Source organism: Primulina tabacum, chromosome 13 (assembly GCF_025594145.1).
Source record: "Primulina tabacum isolate GXHZ01 chromosome 13, ASM2559414v2, whole genome shotgun sequence".
In the NCBI taxonomy this organism is placed as follows: Eukaryota; Viridiplantae; Streptophyta; class Magnoliopsida; order Lamiales; family Gesneriaceae; genus Primulina; species Primulina tabacum.
In genome coordinates this window covers 9696224-9719926 of record NC_134562.1, presented here as the reverse complement: position 1 = coordinate 9719926, position 23703 = coordinate 9696224, and the positions used below count along the sequence as shown (strand labels likewise).

General features: G+C 39.5%; 1 protein-coding gene and 1 non-coding gene across 2 annotated transcripts; one reads left to right on the top strand and one right to left on the bottom strand.

The window, feature by feature from the left end:
- Positions 1-3989: 3989 nt before the first annotated feature.
- Positions 3990-4096, bottom strand: LOC142523515 (small nucleolar RNA R71). The gene has a single exon (XR_012814705.1). It is a non-coding gene; the product is annotated as a small nucleolar RNA R71 (small nucleolar RNA).
- Positions 4097-14878: 10782 nt separating this feature from the next.
- Positions 14879-17316, top strand: LOC142522579 (uncharacterized). The gene is made up of 2 exons (XM_075626042.1): positions 14879-15448; positions 16853-17316. The coding sequence occupies exons 1-2, from the start codon at positions 15097-15099 to the stop codon at positions 17296-17298; spliced, it is 798 nt and encodes a 265-aa protein (XP_075482157.1). The 5' UTR covers positions 14879-15096; the 3' UTR covers positions 17299-17316.
- Positions 17317-23703: the final 6387 nt, after the last annotated feature.

Genomic DNA, 23703 nt, shown 5'->3' with positions numbered 1-23703 from the left:
GCGCAGCGCGGTGGACTCATAACCAGATGAGCATCTCGCATTGGCTCCTGAGGTGGAGGTAGTGGAGTTAGACATTTTTTAAGAAGATTGGAGAAGAAAACTTACGAATTTGGGGGAGGAAAGCGGTGGAAGTTCGCCGGAGGTGGATGATTTTGCGTGACGGAGCTTCGAGGAGAAAATTTGCAAGATTTTGGCCACAAGTTTGAATTTGAGAATGATTTTTGAAAAACTAGTGAGCTACTATATATAAGGGGAGGGAGTTAATTTTCACCGTTGATCTGAATGAATCAGACGGTCGATATGGATCTTGGAAGTTGTACAGGAAGGCGAAAGGGCACGCACAAATATAAAGGTGTCAGACTTATCGGCTTCTCGGAATACGAAACATATTTCGGCGGGATTTAATGCTAGGGTACACGTCATCATGACAATAACCCTATTGCCCGAGAATACTAAACAACAAAATATCTTATGTCCGGGAGACACGAGGCCCCGGTATCTAGAATTAAGTCCGATAGACATAAGGCCCCGGCATTTTATTCTAAGCCCGGGAAATATCAGGCCCGGCATATCATCCCATATCTGGAAAGCTGGGTGATGTAGTATAAACTGAGACAAGAGCCCCGAATTCATACCAGACTTTGACCTCCTTGGGATATGAATTAGGTTTCATCTATACCCTAGGATATTTCCTTGAAACATCAACCCTATTGGTAGCTGGGTTAATGCCAACTCTTGTTTTTAATTTCTCCCAGTTTTGATGGTAAACCTGAAATGGAGAAATTGCAATTTCATTAGTACCAACCTTAGATTTGCCCTTGTCAGTACGAGGCCTAAGGTTGATCTCTCCATCTTTAATCACCGAGGTGGAGGGTTGACTTGAGGACTCAAGATAAGGATCAGGAGTCTCAATTTTTGTTTCAGCCGACTCATCTAGAGATGATCCCGGCTTAACACTTGTGCTAGGGGTATTTGAATCCCCTGCTCCAGGTATAGAGTCCTGTACTCGAAAACTCTCCATTTGGGAAACCAATGGCTTCTCAATGCCTTGGAGGATAGGCCTCTGTGTTACAGACCATAACTCAGTATAAGCCTGTAAACATCCTGTAATTCGATCAGAGACAACTCTCTTATCGGCTTGTTGTAGTCTTCCCGCAACTTCTGCATTTGAGACCAGCTTGTTAACTCGTTTTGAAGTATTTCAAGGTGTTCCCTCAAACGCCTCTGCATCTTGATGATTGCATCGATATCACCGCTGTCCATCTCTTATTAAAAAATCTACAAGAATATTTTCATGAGATTTTATTATCACAATATCAAAAATATAATTCAGACACAGAGCTTGCCATCTTAATAATCTTGCCTTCTCAGGTTTGGATTCTATTTTATTCCTTAAGAATGCTTTTACATGTGTGTTATAAACTTTCAAAGTAAATTTCTTTGCAAGTAAAAATAATGGCCATTTTTCAAAAGCCTTTTTTACTGCATAAAATTCCTTTTCGTTGATATGCCATCTGATGTCTTCTGCATCTGAGAATAAACCACTACAATATCTGCATGGTTGTTCTCCGTCTGGTGTGAGCTTAGTAATAACTGCTGCCCACCAATAATCACTGGCATCTGTGTATAATATCAGATCGTCTTCATCTTGAGGAATCGCCATTTTTGAAAGATCTTTACACATCTTCTTCAATTGGGCTAGTCCTTCTGTGTGTTCTTTTGTCCATATAAATCTTGCATCTTTTTTCAATAATGGACTACACACTTTCCGGTGTTTTGCTAGGTTTTTAATAAACATCCCAGCAAAATTAATAACTCCCAGAAAACTTTGAAGTTGTTTCTTTTCTTTTAACTCGTTTGGAAAATTTTGCACTTTTTCTACAATATGATTTTGCAAAATTATTCCAGACTCATCGATTTCTATTCCTAGAAATTCGATCTTTCTTGTGGCAATGATAGGACTCGTTTTTACGTGTTTTTAGTGTTGGTTTTGAGTCGCATTCATGCATCATATTAGTTTGTTTTAGTCGAATTTTGCAATTTTTTAGCATTATTGAGCATTTGACTAATCTCATGTATTCTATGGTTATTTTGTAGGAATTGAACCAAAAAGTGAGAGAAACTTTGGCATAATATCGAAGAGGTCTCGCTAGGGCGGGCAAAAGTGACCGCCCCAGCGAGCATTGTGGTCTGGCCGAGGATTATTTTGCGCAAGTGTCTCGCTAGGGCGGTCAAAAGTGACCGCCCCGGCGAAACCAGGGACATGCTCGAGGAAGCTTATTCGAGGACCTCTCGCTAGGGCGGTCAAAATATACCGCCCTAGCGAGAAACGAGATTGAGAAAGATTTGTTTCCAAATTTCTAGGGACTCTATCCTACACTATAACCTAACACACGAGAGCAGTGGCCGTTTTTTGATCTTTATCAGACTTTTCATCATTTTTCTTGGAGAGGAGGCTAGGAGCAAAGGAGATTTCGAAGACCTCGAGATTTCCACGCGTCGTGGCCGTCATCCATCGTCATCTTTAGTATTTTCATTATTCAGTATTTTATTTCTTACATTGATTGTTGGTTTTTATCATGAATTTCAGTAGCTAAACTCTAGATTTGTTGGGATTTGAGGGGATCCTACCCCGTACTCGGTGTTGAACATTATTTCTCGACGTTTTTATTAGTGATTTGTTTATGCTATTGTTCTTTCGTGTTTCAATCGAAGCCTAGCTAACTTCCTTTGATTATTTCATGTTATTGATGAGTTCGATAGAATAGTTAACAATACGATCAAATAGTATAAACCAGGGATTTACAATTTTAGTAGATATACGGAATTGTGTACGTGTCGATAGTGATAGTTCACCCGAATGAAAGCTAGTGGATTCCATAGAATGTAATGCAACCTTGAACTGTTAAATATTTGAGGACACTTGAGTACTGCATGTTTTTGATTAGTATTAATATAGCTCGACAGAGTATATTAATTAGTCTAGGGAATTCCGTCGAACGCACGAGTAAAAGTCGAGTGTAATTAGTTAAACACGAGCGGCAGGTGAACTGATAATTCCTAACAAATTCATTTCTCATTTGATTTAATCCAAATTAATCATTGCGTTCTTGAAAACGTTTTCTTTGCATTTTAATTATTTTAATTGTTTACTTTACATTAGTTTAATCATCAACTCAATTTATCGTTGCTAAAGAAATTTTAATTGAAAATAAAAATAGTGTAACGCAGTCCTTGTGGAACGATACTCGTATTTACTTACGTTTATTATAACTTGACTATCGTGCACTTGCGATATTTAAATCGAGCTTTCATTTATAAAATAAATTTTGGGATTATTCACTGTGCAAGTTTTACTCGATCAAGTTTTTTGGCGCCGTTGCCGGGGACTGTTGATTCACAATTTTTCATTTTTCAGTTAAATTCTTTAGTATTATTTATTTTATTGTTATTTGATACTCTCATTGTGTTGCAGATTTTTCTTGTGGTGCATGCGAAGATCACTCGAGTTTTAGCTTGAGCCTTTTGACCCCGAGATCGAACGCACAGCTAGACGTCGACTACAGCAGCAAAGAGCGAAGGAAAGAATGGAAGGCGATCAACAAAGAGAGGAGCCAAGGCGTATACCGATGTTGGATTATGCACAGCCGTCTCTTGTTGGAGCACGTCCAAGCATCGTAAGACCAGTCATCCGAGCTAATCAGTTTGAGATCAAGCCAGCTATCATTCAGATGATTCAGAACACTGTCCAATTTGGGGGAAGTGCACTTGACGACCCTAATTCTCATATAGCTGACTTTCTTGAAATTTGTGATACTTTTAAGTTTAATGGCGTGTCTGATGACGCTATTCGTTTGCGTTTATTTTCATTTTCATTGAGAGATAAAGCTAAGTCGTGGTTAAACTGTTTGCCTGTAGGGTCTATTACTACATGGGAAGATATGGCAAAGGCGTTCCTGATCAAGTACTTTCCTCCGTCGAAGACTATGAAGCTCAGAGCCGACATTACTACTTTTGCTCAATATGAGCAAGAGTCACTTTACGAGGCATGGGAGCGCTACAAGGACTTGTTGAGGAGATGTCCACACCATGAGCTGCCTCTCGGGTTAGTTGTTCAAACTTTCTACTACGGTATGCTTACTCCTAACCGTACTATGATAGATGCTGCTGCCTGTGGTAACTTATTGAGAAAGACGGCGGAGGAAGGATATGAGTTATTGGAGGAGATGGCTGCTAGTAGCTATCATATCAGTCTGATAGGCAGAGACGAGGTGCTGGAGTTAATCAAGTTAATGATTTGTCGGCGGTTTCAGCACAGTTAGAGGCTTTGAATAGAAAGATTGATGGGATGAGCATGAGTGGGTCGGCTATGCGTCTGCAAGAAATTTTCTGTGATAAGTGTGGGGGTGAGCATGATATGCAGGATTGCCAAGATGGCAATCCATTCTATGTGCCTGAGGGAGCACCGGTAAAACAAGTGGGATTCCAGAACCGTCCTAGAAATGACCCTTACTCGAACACATATAATCCGGGATGGAGGAATCACCCAAACTTTTCATGGGTAGGTCAAAACAACCAACATCGCCAACAAAGAGGTCCACCATATGTGATGCACCAAGGATTCAAGCCAGAACCGTCTCGGGAGAAGAAGTCCAATTTAGAGCAAATGATGACTAAATTTATTTCTGCAACAGAGACGAGATTTCAGAACCAAGATGCATCCATAAAGGGGTTAGAGAATCAAATTGGACAATTGGCTAAGTTGATTGCTAATAGGGAGCAAGGAACTTTACCAAGCAACACGGAAACTAACCCAAGAGAACATGTGAAGGCTGTGGAATTGCGTAGTGGAAAAACACTCGGGTCTAATGAGGAAAAGACCAAGCACGGTGAGGATGAGGTGAAAAATCGAGGAGGTAAGTCTTCTAACTCTACATCTACACCTATTGCACAGAATAAAATTGTTATCCCTCCACCTTTTCCTGCAGCAATGAAGAAAGCTAAATTAGATGCACAATTTGGTAAATTTCTTGAGATATTTAAAAAATTGCATATTAACATTCCTTTTGCTGATGCTTTATTGAATATGCCAAGTTATGCAAAATTCTTGAAAGATATCTTAGCAAAGAAGCGGAAGCTAGAAGATCATATGACGGTGAATTTGACCGAAAATTGCTCCGCTTTAGTTCAAAACAAGATGCCTCCGAAGCAAAAAGATCCAGGGAGTTTCTCGATACCTTGCATTATTGGTGACATTAATTTTCATAAAGCTTTATGTGATCTTGGTGCGAGTATTAATCTGATGCCTTTTTCTGTGTTTAGGAGACTGGGATTAGGTGAACCCAAGCCAACTAGGATGTCGTTGCAGCTGGCTGACAGATCTGTCAAGTATCCACGTGGGATTATCGAAGATGTTCTGGTGAAAGTGGATAAGTTTATTTTTCCTGCAGACTTTGTGGTACTTGACATGGAGGAAGATTTAGAGATGCCTTTAATCCTAAGGAGACCTTTTCTGGCTACAGGGAAAGCACTGATTGATGTTGAGGAAGGGAAATTGAGACTGAGAGTTGGAGAAGAAGAAATTATTTTTGATGTTTTCAATACTCTCAAGCACACAATGCACAATGATAGTTGCTTTCGTATTGATGTCTTGGATTCGCTTGTTTGTGATTTTGTGCAGGATGGATTGAAAGAACCATTGGAGGCCACTCTCACTACTGAAAAGCAGAAGGACGAGCTAGACGAGGAAAAGATGGAGATGGTAGCTCATTTGAATGCCATTCCACCTTGGAGAAAGCAAGTGAGGCTTAGACTAGAGGAATTGGGAGACAGAAAAGATTTAATGCCTCAAAAGTCAAGCCTAGAGGAGCCACCTACTTTGGAGCTCAAACCATTACCTCCACATCTCAAGTACGTATATCTAGGAGAAAATAATAAATTGCCTGTTATTATTTCCTCTTCTTTGACAGATGATATGGAGAGTAAACTCTTGGGAGTTCTCAAGGAGCATAAAGGAGCGTTCTCTTGGAAGGTTTCGGACATAAAAGGGATAAGTCCTTCGATCTGCATGTACAAAATTCTGATGGAAGATAAATACTCACCTCTAGCACAACCACAAAGAAGACTCAATCCAAAGATGCAAGAGGAAAGCTTGGTGACAGCACCTGTTCTGACTGTCCCTGATTGGGAGCTACCGTTTGAGGTGATGTGCGATGCTAGTGATACAGCTGTTGGTGCGGTGCTGGGTCAAAGGAAGAACAAGAGAAGGGTGTCGATAGTGACTGAGCTGTGTGCCCGAGCGGGGGTGATATTTGCAGATGATGATGAGTGATTACCGCCGATGAGAGCCATTGATTAGGCTCTTTATAGATCCAAGAAGGAGAAAAGACAGGCTGAGCTGCCCGAGGAGGTATTTTTCGATTATGGGGGAGCAGCTCAACCACCTCCGGCCTTAGGACATGCACCACCACCTCCGCAGCCACGCCGCCGTGCCATGCGAGATCGCCTCGACGAATTGGGCGCTTGGGCCACTTATTAGACTGAGTACCAGGCCGTTAATCAAGCCCACATTCAGAACATCGAATACTTGGTGCAGGGGATCTCAACTCATTTGGGCATCGACACGTCCGGCCGGCCACCTACACCAGCACACCCGCCACCCTTCCAGTTTCAATACCATTATCCTATGCCCCCAGCGGCTGAAGAGGGAGTCCCACCGCCTGAGAATGAGGAGGAGGACGATTTCTGATTAGGGGAGTTCACTGTTTCCCCTTGCCTTTTATTTTGCATATTCTTTCTTTGCATTTACATTCATGAGTTTTTTTTTGTTTTTAGTGTTTGTTTCGTTTTGTGCACTGAGGGCATTGCACAACTCTTGTATGAAGGGGGTAGATTGTTTTGTTTGCTTAGTTAATTGGTTTTAAATTGTTGCATTTCTTTTATTTGGTGTTGTTTATGGTGAGAAGACATAGTGTATGAGCCAATGATGATGTTGAATTGATAATATACAAAAGTATTGATTGGGTCACCTCATGAATGGTACTCTTGATTGTTAAAGCATGAATTTTGGCACAAAGTTGAACTTTTTGAGCACATATGTGTGGGGACTAGAATTTTGTAGGAATAATGGTGAAATTTGAAGGTTTTGTGTGGTTAACTTGAAAGGCATCATTTAAGAGTTGATTTAGCATGTAAACCCGTGAAAATAAGTCACTAATTGGGACCTTGAATGAGAACATGTGATTTGCCTTGAACTTTACATATACCCCCTTTTTCAATGCACTGAATTAAAATATCATACTCCTAACCAGCTGTAATCCAAAGTATATATTCTTAGCCTAGGGAGTACACGTGTGAAAATTGTGCATAAAATGAAAATATATATATATATATATATATATCGAAAAAGAAAAAATTGGTGGAGATGTAAGGTGAGGGGGAGCCGAAATAAAAGGAATGGAATTCTATTCCTGGGCTAAAAGTGGGAGATGTAAGGAGACGAGGAAAGTCAGACGAAAAGTCTTGACGATTGTACAATGAAAATTATCGGTGTACTCCCGACTGTTAGCCACTTGAGCTTATTTTCCTTCTTTTCGACACCCTTCTCTGCACTTAAGAATCGAATAAAGTTCAAATTATGGTTAGTGATAAATGGACACGGGGGTGCATGCTAGTGATACTTGTATTGAAGTGCTAATTGAGTGACTCGCATGATCGGATGATTGATCTATTTGAAGTACGAATGACTAGACCCATCATGACACACACACACGTTCAAATTAGTGTCGAGATTTATGTGTAGATGAGAATGAGTATTCGTTTGTGATTCGACTTGATTATGAATTTGTGTGTGGGAAAGTTCACTGAGGCATGAGCATAACAGTTGTTAACTCACCATTGACATTTACTTGAGTTGGTTATTTCTTGTTTGAGTATTTTGTGTTTGTTTTGTTTGTTTAGAATCTCGTGCTTTAACCTATTTTGCTCGAGGGCGAGCAAAATGTTAGTATGATGGGGTTGATAGGACTCGTTTTTACGTGTTTTTAGTGTTGGTTTTGAGTCGCGTTCATGCATCATATTAGTTTGTTTTAGTTGAATTTTGCAATTTTTTAGCATTATTGAGCATTTGACTAATCTCGTGTATTCTGTGGTTATTTTGTAGGAATTGAACAAAAAAGTGGGAGAAACTTTGGCATAATATCGAAGAGGTCTCGCTAGAGCGGGCAAAAGTGACCGCCCCAGCGAGCATTGTGGTCTGGCCGAGGATTATTTTGCGCAAGTGTCTCGCTAGGGCGGTCAAAAGTGACCGCCCCAGCGTAACCAGGGACATGCTCGAGGAAGCTTATTCGAGGACCTCTCGCTAGGGCGGTCAAAATATACCGTCCTAGCGAGAAGCGAGATTGAGAATGATTTGTTTCCAAATTTCTAGGGACTCTATCCTACACTATAAACTAACACACGAGAGCAGCGGCCGTTTTTTGATCTTTATCAGACTTTTCATCATTTTTCTTGGAGAGGAGGCTAGGAGCAAAGGAGATTTCGAAGACCTCGAGATTTCCACGCGTCGTGGCCGTCATCCATCGTCATCTTTAGTATTTTCATTATTCAGTATTTTATTTCTTACATTGATTGTTGGTTTTTATCATGAATTTCAGTAGCTAAACTCTAGATTTGTTGGGATTTGAGGGGATCCTACCCCGTACTCGGTGTTGAACATTATTTCTCGACGTTTTTATTAGTGATTTGTTTATGCTATTGTTCTTTCGTGTTTCAATCGAAGCCTAGCTAACTTCCTTTGATTATTTCATGTTGTTGATGAGTTCGATAGAATAGTTAACAATACGATCAAATAGTATAAACCACGGATTTACAATTTTAGTAGATATACGAAATTGGGTACGTGTCGATAGTGATAGTACACCCGAATGAAAGCTAGTGGATTCCATAGAATGTAATGCAATCTTGAACTGTTAAATATTTGAGGACACTTGAGTACTGCATGTTTTTTATTAGTTTTAATATAGCTCGACAGAGTATATTAATTAGTCTAGGGAATTCCGTCGAACGCAAGAGTAAAAGTCGAGTGTAATTAGTTAAACACGAGCGGCAGGTGAACTGATAATTCCCAACAAATTCATTTCTCATTTGATTTAATCCAAATTAATCATTGCGTTCTTGAAAATGTTTTCTTTGCATTTTAATTATTTTAATTGTTTACTTTACATTAGTTTAATCATCAACTCAATTTATCGTTGCTAAAGAAATTTTAATTGAAAATAAAAATAGTGTAACGCAGTCCTTGTGGAACGATACTCGTATTTACTTACGTTTATTATAACTTGACTATCGTGCACTTGCGATATTTAAATCGAGCTTTCATTTATAAAATAAATTTTGGGATTATTCACTGTGCAAGTTTTGCTCGATCAGGCAATTACTGCTTTCTTTCACATAAAACCAGTCCTTCTTGTTTGTAAACATTAGATAAAATCTCTAAATGTTTGACATGTTCTTCCATATTTTTAGATGCTATTAAAATATCATCAATATAGACAAACATAAATTTAAAATAATCTTTAAAAAGATTATCCATTTTCTTTGAAATATCTGAGGTGAATTAGCCAATACCATTGGTAAAACTTCCCAGATATAATGTCCTTGCGGTGTGAAGAAAGCAGTAAATTTCTTGCTTTCTTCATGCATTTGAATTTGATAAAATCCAGACTTACAGTCGAACTTAGACAATATCTTGGGATTGTGTATGCAACTAATCAGATGTTCTCTGCTAGGTATAAAATATCCATCAAACTCCAAAATTTTATTAATTTCTTGATAATTAATAACCAATATGGGTTTTCCTGGTTTTATTTCACCATAATTTCTTACCAGGAAACCTGGACTGCTATATGGTGACATTCATGCTTTGATTAACCCAAGGTCCAAGTGTTCCTTGATTATAATCTGCATATCCCTTTGATCAATTATGTTCATTGGGATAGGCTTGCAATGGACAAATTCATACTCTTTGCCCTCCTTAATTTTAAGGCAAGCTTTGAGTTTATTTCTGTCCCACCATGCCAAGGGATCTTCATTGTAATTTTCTTTGATCCTCTTCTTGACATCTTCCAATGATACCTTAGATTCAAACTCTACTTCATTCTTATGTAGAGTTATCTTAAGGCATTCTATATCTTCTGGTTGGAGTTCTTGATCTGCTCTCAACTGGAGCATTGTTTCTCCAAACCATCTAGAATCCTTCATTTTTGGGTTCAGAAGTTTTCCTTCATCACCACGCTTGCTGCGAAACTGGATTGGCAATTTTCTGTAAAATGCCTCTCGTAGTCTCTGGACTATGATTTTGTGATCACAGGGTGTTGTGAACACTAACCCTTGTCTCATTTTCTTGAGTACAGGACTTGAACATTTGTAGGAAATTATTTCCTAACAATATGTCAGCTCTTGTATCATGAAAATAAATTGGTGGTGTTTTTACCTTATACCAAGGTGTTTGTCCAGCACCGCCAATCATGATTTCCGTCATCTTAATTCCTTCACATAAGATTAAGATTCTTCTGGAAAAATATCTTCCAGCTATCTTTGGTAATTCTTCTTCCAAATTATTTGGAAAAACTCTTCGTTTTGCTGTACATATTCCAGCACCTGAATCAATATAAGCAGCAAAATATTCTGCCTTATATTGTTCATACAACATTCCTACTGGAATGTATATGGAGAATGGGCTTGTTGTCATTGAATTTTCCACATTCTATCCTCTACCATAAACTCCATTCCATAATCTAGACGTTTCCAAGGTTTGTATTTTTCGAGAAACTCTAGTCCAAGAATCAGTCGATCTGATTCTTTCCCTGGAATTCCTTGAATATTAACTTCCAATTCTCCGATATTAATCAGTCCTTGGTAAGTTCCTATCATAGGTTGTTCCAAATAGTATATTTTATTACAAGAAAATTGATTTCTTTGCTTCGTAATATCAAATACTATTTCCACTTCCTTCCACCCTTCTGGGCATCTACGCTTTCCCATGGTTGAAAAGCTTTTCGGCTCCTGTTGGGTTTCTTGGATAGGTGTTTTCCCCCACCTATAACTTGTTATTCTATCTCCTTGAAAAGATAGTCTTCTTGATTCTAATCTAAGACTTTGATTTCTTATTAAAATCGGTTTGTCTTGTATTTGGATATCTGTTTCCTGTATTAAAGGAAACTCAACTTGTTCTGCATAAATTTCCTGTGCAAATTTTCCAAATATCTCAGGTATTTTAATAAACTCATTTCTAATAAACAACTCAGAATGATGTCTATTAGATAGAGCATATGAAATCTGATAAATAATAGAATATGATCTATTACCTTCCTTCATCAGCCTTTTTTCCTTGAAATTTTGATGTAATGTCAAGGCTCGAATAAAATCTCGATCTGCCAGGTTGTAGGCTATCCTTGGATAGATTACTCCTACAATCTTTCCTGCACATAGATTTCCTGAGATTGTTCCCAGTACTGAATCTTGTAGATTCCCCATTCTTTTATCTCATATAGCAATATCAAATAGGTGAATCTATCCCTTCTTTGAGAGTAGCCTTTATCATAATCTGGATTGCTCCGATATGAATCCAGGACATAGTCCTTGCTACTTCTATCTTGGGTTTTTGTAATTCCTCCTTAATTTCTTCGGAAGGAATTAACTGCATCTCCATTTTATTTCCTGTAAGTTCCATAGGGATTGCCATTTCCCTTCTAGAAACTTTATAGATTAGATGATGCTTTCTGTTTCTTAGTCCAAAACTTCCTAAGAACTTTTCTACTTCTCCTGCAGAGAATCCTTGATATCTCTGTAGACTAGGATTTTCTCTCATGATCCTTTGGATCATGTTATGAGATATTGTTTTCTGGCTGAAAAACCTAGACAAATCTTCATGTGTTTCGTGTCGAAACACCTCGTCTTCAGTCAGATTCTGATTCTGTTCCATCAGATTCTTCCTGACTTAAGACTTCTTCTTCTTCATATATACTCTGATATGAGACAATATCCTCAAATCATTATACCTGAATAAGATCTTGGTAATAAACTGCTTCTTCAATATCTGGGGTTGGATCGAAACGTTTAATACCTCTTTTTTCATTTTCTGGACAATTGGTCGAGATATGACCTCTTGCTCCACATGTCCAGCAATTACAATCTTTGAAATTTTCATTGGCTCGGGTATGAGCTCTTCTGAAATTTTTCTTGGTAGGTGTTCTTCCTGTGCTTCGAGATGTACTCGATGCTTGGGATGATATCCTACTCCTTGATGATCCACTTCTCTGTCCAGATTTTTAAGATCTGGCCTTCTGTCTAGACCAAACAGTTCTTGGTTTCCAAGAACTTCTTCCATTCCGAGCATAAGGGTGAGTCCCAAAACTTTTCCTCTTATGCTTCTGTGGTTTACTTCCAATAATTGTTGGAAAATCATTTTCTTTACAACACAAATGAGTTCTTTTGTTGATATCCCTTAATCGTTTGTAATTCTTTTGTAATGCTGCCATATGACACCATTCTGCCAATTTTCCTTTAAGAAAATAGGCTCTTCGTGCCATTGTATCTGGATTTTCAGGTACGTATTCCCTTATGAGCATTTCTCTCCAGGGACTTGGCATTTTTGCGAAGAAAAGCTGCATAGATATATCTTCTTCGACTCCTGAATTCCATCTATATTTAGTGAATAACATAATGTATTCATCCACTAAACATATATCATGTAATTCAAGACTATACAGAGCTTGAGTGTATTTCTTCCTCTTCTTTGTATCTTGACTGTTAAAATAGTCTACCCCTATAAATTGTGCTTTAAATAGGGTAGCCATTTTTTCAGCAATATCATTAAGAGATTCACCAGCTAGGACTGACTCTTTCATTTCTAATGAAATCATGCCCCAAGCAATTTTCACTGATCCTATAAGACTCATCTCTAAAAGTTTAATGAATCCTTCTTTGTTGAGATCAAGTGTTCCTGCTGCGATTCTCATAGCAGATGTTCAGTCACCTATGAGATCTTCTCTGTTTTTGAATTCTAATACATCAAGGTTAAGCATAACCTCATAAGGATGTATAAGATCTAAAACAGTTTTCCCATAGGGTGCTTGGTGCAAGGGAATTTGATTTCTCCTTGTCCTTGTTCCCGCTGGGTGTGATCCTCCACCAGTATGGAAGTCAGATTGAGATTCTCTCATGTTAACATTCTGAGATCCCACACTTTCCCTCGGTGGTTCCTGAGTAGTAGATAACCAAGTTATAACAGGTGGTTCTCCTCCTACTGTGTTCATCTTCAAATCTACAACTTTGAGATTTGCGAAAGATTTCGCAAGTTCTTGTAGATCCTCCATACCAATCTTTTCTAAGGTTGTCATCAGATTAATTTCTTTTCTGAGACAGATTTAATTAGATTGATCATCTTTTCTTCTTCAGTCAACGGTTTAGACATTACTCTGGCCTTTCCTTGTTGATGTAACAAGGGTTTCGTACCAAATGATAGTGGTAACCATCCTCCTGAAGTTCTTTTACTAGAACTTGGTTGTTTTTCTAGTTTTTGAATTCTTGTTTGAATATCATTTAATATTCCAAGAATTTCTTCCTGGTTTTTAAGGATTTCTTCAACTCGTTGGGGTACAAAGTATAGCATATTGCCATAATTTTGTACGATTTTCTGGATTTTCCTAAGATTTAAAGAGAGCTTAGAGGAGTCTGGTACTATCTCCAAAAACTTATTTGCTTGAATCATAAGTTTACCTTAGAGTTCACGTGAGGGTGCTGTAGCTTCCCTTTTTGTTCTTGATATCTAACCAAGGTTAGATGCACTTGTGTATATTCCAAAGTTTTGGAATAGTTCTTGTAAATTATTTTTCTCGAACCAAAGTTTGGATTCATATTTTTTTCGAAATTCTCCTCCTCAAATATTTTGTTTCTTTATAATAATAAATCATGTGTTTGAAATAAATCAACCTAAAGCTCTGATACCATTTTGAAAGCGCGTGGATCAATTAAAATTAAAATAGGGAACAAGGGTGATTTTGTCAATTTTAAAAATCTTTTCTCTTATCAGGGAGTTGGAGCAAAGATTCCTTTGAATTGAGGACTGAAATCCAAATTACTCTCAGCTAATTTTATGTATATAAATCGCCTAGTCAATAACATATTATTTGACCACGTTTTACTCCAGAGTCCAGTTCACAAATTGACGTGTGCCAACCCCAAATCTCATCCTTTAGTGATTGTCACATCATCACTTATCCATATCCCACTCATCCCAAAATTGCAGTCCTATGTGACACCGGGTGAATATTGGATAACCCATCGGATGAAATTGACTCGTTGTAGAATATAACCCACGGTATGATTTAAAGATATCGATGACTGAGTGTGAATTGACAGTTTGAGTTTCCAGTGTCTTGCAATACTTAAACACATTAAAAAAAAAAGTTTAAAATATCGACTTATGAGCTTTTTACACAAGAGGAGTTAATCCCATTAACATGACTCGTTTGAGGTAAGGAGAAATAGTACACTCTTTCGTTTCAAATATCGACTTATGAGCTTTTTACACAAATTAATTAAGAACGTCATTGGAAAAATCAATTAACGAAACAAATTTCTTATTAGTAAAAGAATATAAAAACTACTACTAAGATTTGCTTATACATTTCAAATAAATGGAAAAAAAAATATGTTATCTATATAGTTGGGACTAAGTAAATATTGGATATTATATTAATTCTCCGAGTGGATAGAATTCGGGATAAGGTAAAAATAAAATTTCACACATGGCAAAAGCTGTTCCATTGGCGGCTCGCATGCTTAGTTCATAACATCGTGTTCGAATTTGTTTTCTTTTCCTTCTCAATTATTATATTTTATACCGCCGTTTTTTGAAAATTAATCCGTTTATATATTTGTTAGTCGATTGGTTGCTTATTTTATTCGAGATTTTGGACAGATCAGTTCTCTGCAGTGGCGAAATATATTAATTGTAGAAAAGATCAAAAGGGTGTGCTAATTAATCTAAATAAATATTGGGTTCCATCTGAAAATCAGTTCTCGCCTAGGACCATGCAGCAACCACTGCCGCCTCCACAACCACCATTTCAGGCTTCCCAATTTTCAGATGTGGCGGTGCCGCTGGTAATTCCAGGGTACAATAACGACGTGTCGGGAGATATCTCCGAGATAGTGCAGCAACAGGGCGGCGAACGGGGCCTACGCTCCAACTACGTGATCGGTAGCGGTGCTGTGTCTCCGTTAATCGGAGGTAGCCACTGCGGGAATATCGTCGAATCTGCCATGGTTTCATGTTCTTGTTCAAGTTGTGGCTTTTGGGCTGGCCAGAAGAGAAGAAGAGATGAAGCCAAAGTTTGGGAGGAGAGCCTGAGTTTTGGAGAATTGGTTTCATTTGGTCAACCAGGTTAGACTTTTTAATTATCTTATGCTATATATTTATTTTAATTTGTTAAAAAATATATATTTATTTTAATTGAATTAATTAACAATGCTATGATGTATAAATACAGGTCGAGAAATATAAATTTAAATATAGCAAATTTCTGTGTAAAGTATAATTATATTTTAATAAAATTTTCTCATGTTGTGTTTCAGTTTTATTTCATCACATCATATTTTTTTTTAATCAAAGTAAAGAAATAAGAGTATTATGATGAATAGTATTTCGAGAAAAAACATTTATTATGTTTAAGAGAGTAAAAATTGTTACTGACTAATTACATATATATATTTATCAGTGACTCGCAAAAAGCATGTGGTCCTGGTAATCGGATAATATTCAATATTAAGTTATATTAAAACACATATTCTACGTAGCAGTGTCAATTCGGGTTGGATCATATTGGTGCACAATATTATTTAAATATTGCTCAATCCGAACCCGATCCAACTCGAAAACCCCCAACCCGAACACGAATCTGACTAACATGTTCAACCTGACTAACTTGATTTTTTTAAAAAATTAAATAAAATTAAAAATAATAATAATAATAATATTTTAATCTAAACACATAATAACAAAATTTCTCATATATATGATTTAAATTTAAAAGTCTAACGGTAGAAAAATAAAGTATATTTACTAAATTAAATTAATAATTGTTTAAAAAATAAAAAATGTAATATTAAATTATGAAAATTTATGATATATATACCATAAATATTTTTCAGACATACAATATATAAAAATATAGACAATATTTATTAATTATATTTTTTAAAAAATAATTAAAATTTTCGGTCAACCCGAACCTGACGCAACCCGATCATTTTTTTCGGGTTAGCTATCGGGTCCAACCCGAACTGACCCGAAGTCGAAAACCTCAAATCCAAACTTGATTTTCTTTCGGGTTGAACCGTGTCGAGTTGGTGGGTCGAGTCTGATTTTTACACCCCTACTTCTATACATGGTCAATAGGCTAATTGACATTTAGCAGAAAGAATTGGGTTATTGTAAGACGATAACAAAGAACTATATCTGTTAAATAAGTCAAGTTGATTTTATAATAATATTTTTGATATAAAAAATATTATTTTTTCGTATATATGAAATAATCTTACAATAATTTTGTGTCTTTTGAAGCCTGAAAACGCATATATTGTCATTTATAATAGATTAAGTAATATTTTGAAACCAATGTTTTAAAAAATAGACGTAAAACTCTTTAACAAATGTCTAAAGACCTTCAAGTTTCGAGGGAGTTTCACATGTTGGCATATGATATACAAATATATTTTAAGAAATATATTTTTTTTTTATTGTTGGTCCAAACTACTCACATTAAAGCTTGCCATTGTTAAACTTCAGGCACAGGCCCGGAAACGCACACCACCACCGTCCAACCTCCCACCGACATCGCCGTCGAGCCACAACCGGAAACCTCCGCCACTTCGCACCAGGGAGAAGAAAGGAAAAAATACAGAGGAGTGCGGCAGCGTACGTGGGGCAAATGGGCCGCAGAGATAAGAGATCCGCACAAAGCCGCCAGAGTATGGCTTGTCACCTTCGACACCGTCGAAGCCGCCGCCAAGGCCTACGACGAAGCGGCGCTGAGATTCAGAGGCCATCGCGCCAAAATCAATTTCCCAGAAAAAATCAGGATCTCGCCACCATCCAAAGCCTCTCCACCACCGTCCACCCCCGTGCTCCCTGTGAAGTTCTTTAATGCTCAGTCGGCCCAACTCTCGAGCGATGACTTTGCCGGAGATTATTGGGAGTACGCTCGGTTACTTAGAAGCACCGGCGAAATATAACAAAATTCAAGGTTGTTTGAGCATGGTGATACCCCCATTAGAATCCGGGTCAGAATTAACCCGGTTTGTTATTTGGATAGCCAAGATTATGACCCATGTGTATGATAGGTTTCCTAAAGTCCCGGACAATTCTTCTCTTCCCGGGCATTTTGGCTTTACCCGAGCTCTTTGCCAAATAGCTCGGGCCCTCACGGAGCCATCCGGACGCTTCTCGCCTTTTCGGGAAAAGTTCCCAGGTACATCACCACTTGGGCAACCTCGAGAACTGCATTACCTCGAGAAATGAACCATACTCAAGTGTGATTGATACAGACAATCCAATCTGTCAGAACATGCAAAGGGCCCTTGAACTTCTTGCTTGAAAATTTGCGAAAAATTAAAAATTTTCTTTTAAAAAGAACTTAAATGGCCTCATTCATAAAATCACTGGTGAATCAAGTTCAATATTTCAAAATATTGCAGCGGAAGAAAATAAAGTTTGCCAAAAATCACAATTTAAAAATATCCAACGACTGATAAAATGTTTGCGGAATAAAATAACAACTGCTGCTCTGAGGTCCTCGGGTGCCACTACTGCCGACCCAAGCTGGCTCACTGGTCCCCGCCCTCGGCCCTGGCCTCATCAGTACCTACAACAATCAAGTCTAGTGAGCCTAAAGACTCAACATGCATATATCGCAGGTAACAAGTAAAAATCTGAATTAAAATATGCATGAGTTAACATATCCTGTCCTGAGGCATGCTGAAAATAATCTGTACTGAGCAATTATAATACGTGCATAACTGAACTGATAACCACAGAAAAAAAAATGTTTGCTCCTTGGAGCCTGTACTGAAATAACTGATAAAATTTTCTGTTGAGATTATGTTTTACGCCTGTGGCCCCTGCACTAAGTTGAACTGATCGGTAACTGGCTACCGGGGAGGCTGAAACTGAACTGAGCTGGCCGGTCACTGGCGATCGGGTGGTACCATACTGAACTGATCGGTCACTGGCGACCGTATAAAATAACACTCCCACATAGTGAATGAAGCACAAGCCATATCGCATAAATCTCAAAAATAATCATTTTCTATTTAATGCACGTAAAATAATTAACTGGCATAATGAAAATGTCTCGTAATTTTACCAACTGGATTGGATTGGATCGTCCCCAGGCTCGCTGCAACCTAACTGTGCCATGAAAAATATGCAATAGCTTAAACTTGACCAACTATGCAATTTAGTTCAAAAGATGCGACTATGACGCCTAATGACTTCGCATTTAATCATGCCTCCGAGCCAACCTGAACCGACACCGAACCGACGTATAGTCATGATTAAAATACGCTGAAAAATCATAAAATAATGCTCCTAAAATGATAGGGTCGAAATCTAGGTGGAATGGAGGCCAAAACACGAAACGCTCTTTCGAGAGTCAATTTGGCACATCGCACCGTAAATTCTCGTACGACCTCAAAAATGATCCAAATGACGAACGGTCGAAAACATGACCTTCCTAACTCAATGAGACACTGTCCAGTCCAAGGCCATGGGCTAAAAGCCAACCAAGAACTTGAACGAGCCATCGAACCGACACAGCAACTTGCTGAAATTTTCCAGCAGCTGCAACCTTGCTTGCATCGCGTCGTTTGCGAGACTTTTGGCCATTGGGGCTTGAACCACCGACCAAATCCTCTCCACAACGTCCCAAGGAATGATTCGAACCATGGCTAAGGGCTTTTGGCCAGCCATAGTTCGCACCATTCCAGCAACAACCGAAAACGCATACCGAGAATGCTTTTGTATGCGTGTGTAGTGTGTTGCTTCGATTGATGTCTTGTGTCGTTCCAGTGGCCATTTGATTGACCATGGCACAATCTAGACATCTAGGGGCATGGTATGAACCGTGGCTAAGGGCCATAGGCCAAACAAGATCCACATCAAACCACACAATTCGAAAAACATGATGCTGTCAAAAGAAGGGAAATCGAGAGGGGAGGGGCTGTTCTTGTTGTTTATTTAAAAACCGATGAGCCATGGACCAAGCCACCAAAAGGGCGACTTAGTCACGTCTTAGACATGCTAGGGGAGTGATCCAACCATGGCTAAGAGCCCTTAGGGCAGCCAAGATCAGATCCAACCCCTTGACATAAAAATTGAAATTTTCGAACACATGAGACACAATGGGAAAGTTGCTGTCATTCTGAATTTCCAGCGAGCATGGGGTTAAACAAATGGACAAACGTGGTCCTAATGCATCCTATTACATGTATATAGGTTGCCTTGGGAGCCTGGAATCAAACCAATCACCTGAAACAACAAAACTCAGAAAAACGTGAAGCTTGTCATGAAAGGGCCGAAATCTGCATGCATTATTTTCTGAAAATTCTATGATGTATTTCGGTTTTTGCATGATAAAACATGATCATGTACTGAAAAATAATTGATAATATGACTTGATTGAGGTTTGAAAGAAATCTATACATGCCTGGTTTCGTTTCGAAAGAAAACGAACGAAACGACGACGACGCGGCACGGAGGAGATGGAGCGCTTCTTTCCTTTCCTCTTCTACTCGATTTTTCTCCCTTCGCTTGGCTATGAGTCCCACGGTTTTCCTCTCTCAAAAACACTCTGAATTTCGTGACTAAGGGAGGGGATATGATGGTTAGGGGAGTGAGGGAGATGGGTACAAAATATAGGGAAAGAATCAAGACCAAGTCTCCATTTTTTTGAATTTTGAATTGTGGTTTGCTATCAATTCTACTTGGAGGGATTATGGTGGTGCAATGACCGATTCTACATGCTCATCTAGACTAGGATAATGTTCTAACATTAATTAATTACATGGTGCTCCCAAAAATCCTAGATTTATCCTACTAATTACATGCAAAGAAATGGTCAAAGTTGATGAGTTGGCAATTGAATCCTCTAGTAACCAAGGGGTGGCCGAAATCTACTAATAAAATGAATGTGGAGTGTTGTTTATTTACTAAATTAATAACTCTAAAAAGCCTCACTAATCTTTTAATTAATTTATTGAATAAATCCTTAATTAAGTAACTCAAATGAGCTTATTTTCTATTCACCTCAAGTTGCATAAATAAATCCCCAAATCTCCAAACTCCGACTCCAGTCCGGCCTCACTGAAAATAACTGAAATGCTAAAAATCAAACTACTGAACTGAGATAATAAAATAATTAACTTCAAAGAAATGCATTTAAAATAATCATGCAATGAAGTCAAATTAAATTTAAAAAAAATCTAGAATTATGCATGGCTTATACGTCTACTGATTTACGGGTTCTACAATCCTTCCCCCCTTAAAATAAATTTCGTCCTCGAAATTAGAACTCACCGAATAACTCGGGGTAACGCTCCCTCATCTCTGACTCAGACTCCCACGTAGCTTCCTCCTCAGAATGGTTAAGCCATTTGACTTTGACTCGCTTAACCAGCTTGTTCCGAAGCTTCTTCTCCTGCCTGTCTAAGATCTGCAAGGGTCTCTCCTCATAAGATAAGTTCGGAGTAAGCTGCAACGGCTCGAAATTCAGCACATGCGAAGGATTTGCCGTATACTTCCTCGGCATGGAGACGTGGAACACATTGTGTACTCCGGCCAGATTCGGTGGAAGAGCCACACGATAAGCTCGCGTCCCAACTCTGTCAAGGATCTCAAAGGGTCCAATGAATCTCGGACTGAGCTTCCCTTTCTTGCCAAATCTCATGACACCCTTCATAGGTGCCACTTTCACAAAGGCATGATCGCCCACTGCAAACTCTAAGTCTCTCCTCCGCTTATCGGCATAACTCTTCTGTCGGCTCTGAGCAGTCCTCATCCTATCACGGATCCTGAATACTACATCTGCTGCCTGCTGAACAATCTCTGGACCCAACTCTGCTCTCTCTCCTACTTCATCCCAATGAACGGGAGATCTGCACTTGCGGCCACACAGTGCTTCATACGGAGCCATACCAATAGAAGACTGGAAGCTGTTGTTATAGGTGAACTCAACCAGTGGCAAGTTCGTCTCCCAACTCCATGAGAAATCGATGACGCAAGCGCGAAGAAGATCCTCCAAAATCTGAATAACTCGCTCCGACTGCCCATCTGTCTGCGGATGGAAAGCTGTGCTAAACAGCAACTTCGTACCCAAAGTCGAATGCAAGCTCTTCCAAAATGAGGAAGTGAATCTGGGATCTCTGTCGGATACGATCGAAACTGGAATACCATGGAGTCGGACTATCTCTCGGATATACAGCTCTGCATACTGAATCATGGTGAAAGTCGTCTTAATAGGCAAGAAGTGCGCTGATTTTGTAAGACGATCTACAATCACCCAAATAGCATTCGATTCCCTGGCTAACTTCGGCAATCTGGTCACAAAATCCATGGTAATGTTCTCCCACTTCCACTCAGGAATAGGAAGAGGCTTGAGCAAACCTGCTGGTCTCTGATGCTCGGCCTTCACTAACTGACAGGTCAGACACTCGGACACAAACCGTCTGATTTCCTTCTTCATCCCTGGCCACCAATACAATAGCTGCAGATCTTTGTACATCTTCGTACTCCCAGGGTGAATGGACTACGGGGACGTATGGACCTCTGATAAGATGTCTGCTCGGATAGAATCACTGCTAGGAACCCATATCCTATCTCGGTATCTCACAATACCGTCGCTGACTGAATACGAAACACTGCCCTTGGCTTCATCTCTCTTCTTCCACTGTGCCAACTGCTCATCTGCGGCCTGACCACTGCGAATACGGTCCAAAAGGGAAGACTGAATGGTCAAGGTAGATAGACGAGGAACTCTACCTCGAGGGTAAGTCTCAAGATCAAACCTCTGCATCTCGATCTGAAGAGGTTTCTGAATCGTCAAGTGAGCCATCACTGCGACTTTCCTGCTCAAAGCATCCGCAACTACATTAGCTTTACCCGGGTGGTAGCTAATGTCACAATCGTAGTCTTTCACAAGCTCCAACCAACGCCTCTGACGCATGTTCAGCTCCTTCTGCGTGAAGAAATACTTGAGGCTCTTGTGGTCGGTAAAGATCTGACACTTCTCTCCATACAGATAGTGCCTCCAAATCTTCAAAGCAAAAACCACGGCCGCTAACTCCAGATCATGGGTAGGGTAATTCTTCTCGTGGATTTTCAGTTGTCGAGAAGCATACGCTATCACTCTCCCATGATGCATCAGAACTGCACCTAAACCAAGCTTCGAAGCATCGGTATACAGAACAAACTCACCGGACCCTGACGGCACGGCCAAAACTGGTGCTGAGATAAGAGCTTGCTTCAAAGTATCGAAGCTCTTCTGACACTCCTCGCTCCAAACAAATTTCACATTTTTCTTGGTCAGTGCTGTGAGTGGAACGGCAATGGGTGAGAATCCCTGAATGAACTTCCTGTAATATCCTGCCAACCCAAGAAAACTGCGGATCTCGGATTCATTCTGAGGCACAACCCAATCTCTGACTGCTGCAACTTTTGCTGGGTCTACCTCAATACCACTGCTAGAAACAATGTGGCCTAAGAACGCCACCTTCTCTAACCAGAATTCGCATTTACTGAACTTTGCGAATAATTTGTGCTTCTGCAATGTCTGCAACACTGTGGTCAGATGTCTGCTGTGCTCCTCCCGACTCTTGGAGTAGACGAGAATGTCATCTATGAACACTATCACAAACTGGTCCAGATACGGCTGGAATACGCGATTCATGAGATCCATGAAAATCGCTGGCGCATTCGTCAATCCGAACGGCATCACAAGGAACTCGTAGTGGCCATAACGAGTCCTAAAAGCAGTCGTCGAGACATCAGCATCTCTCACCCTCAACTGGTGATAACCGGAACGCAGATCTATCTTGGAGAAAATCGAAGCTCCCTGCAACTGGTCAAACAGATCCTCAATCCTCGGCAGTGGGTATTTATTCTTCACTGTAACCCTGTTCAACTCCCGGTAGTCAATGCAAAGCCTCATCGTGCCATCCTTCTTTTTCACAAATAAGACTGGCGCGCCCCATGGAGAAAAGCTCGGGCGAATGAACTCCTTGTCAAGAAGTTCCTGAATCTACTTCTTAAGCTCTGCCATCTCTGTCGGTGCTAATCGGTACGGCGCTTTGGATATCGGAGCCGTACCTGGCATAAGCTCAATGGAAAACTCCACCTCTCTCTCGGGTGGCATACCAGAGACGTCTTCGGGAAAAACGTCTAAGAAATCTCTGACAATCGGAACATCTGAGGCTGACTGGCTGGATTCCTCGGGGACAGATAAAAAGGTCGCTAGAAATGCCCGACACCCTCTATGCATGAGTTTCCTGGCCTGAACATAAGGAATAATGCGCGGTAAAGGAAAGTACCTGTCCGGCTCAAATAAGAACTGCTCCATTCCAGGCGGTCGGACAAGAACGGATCTC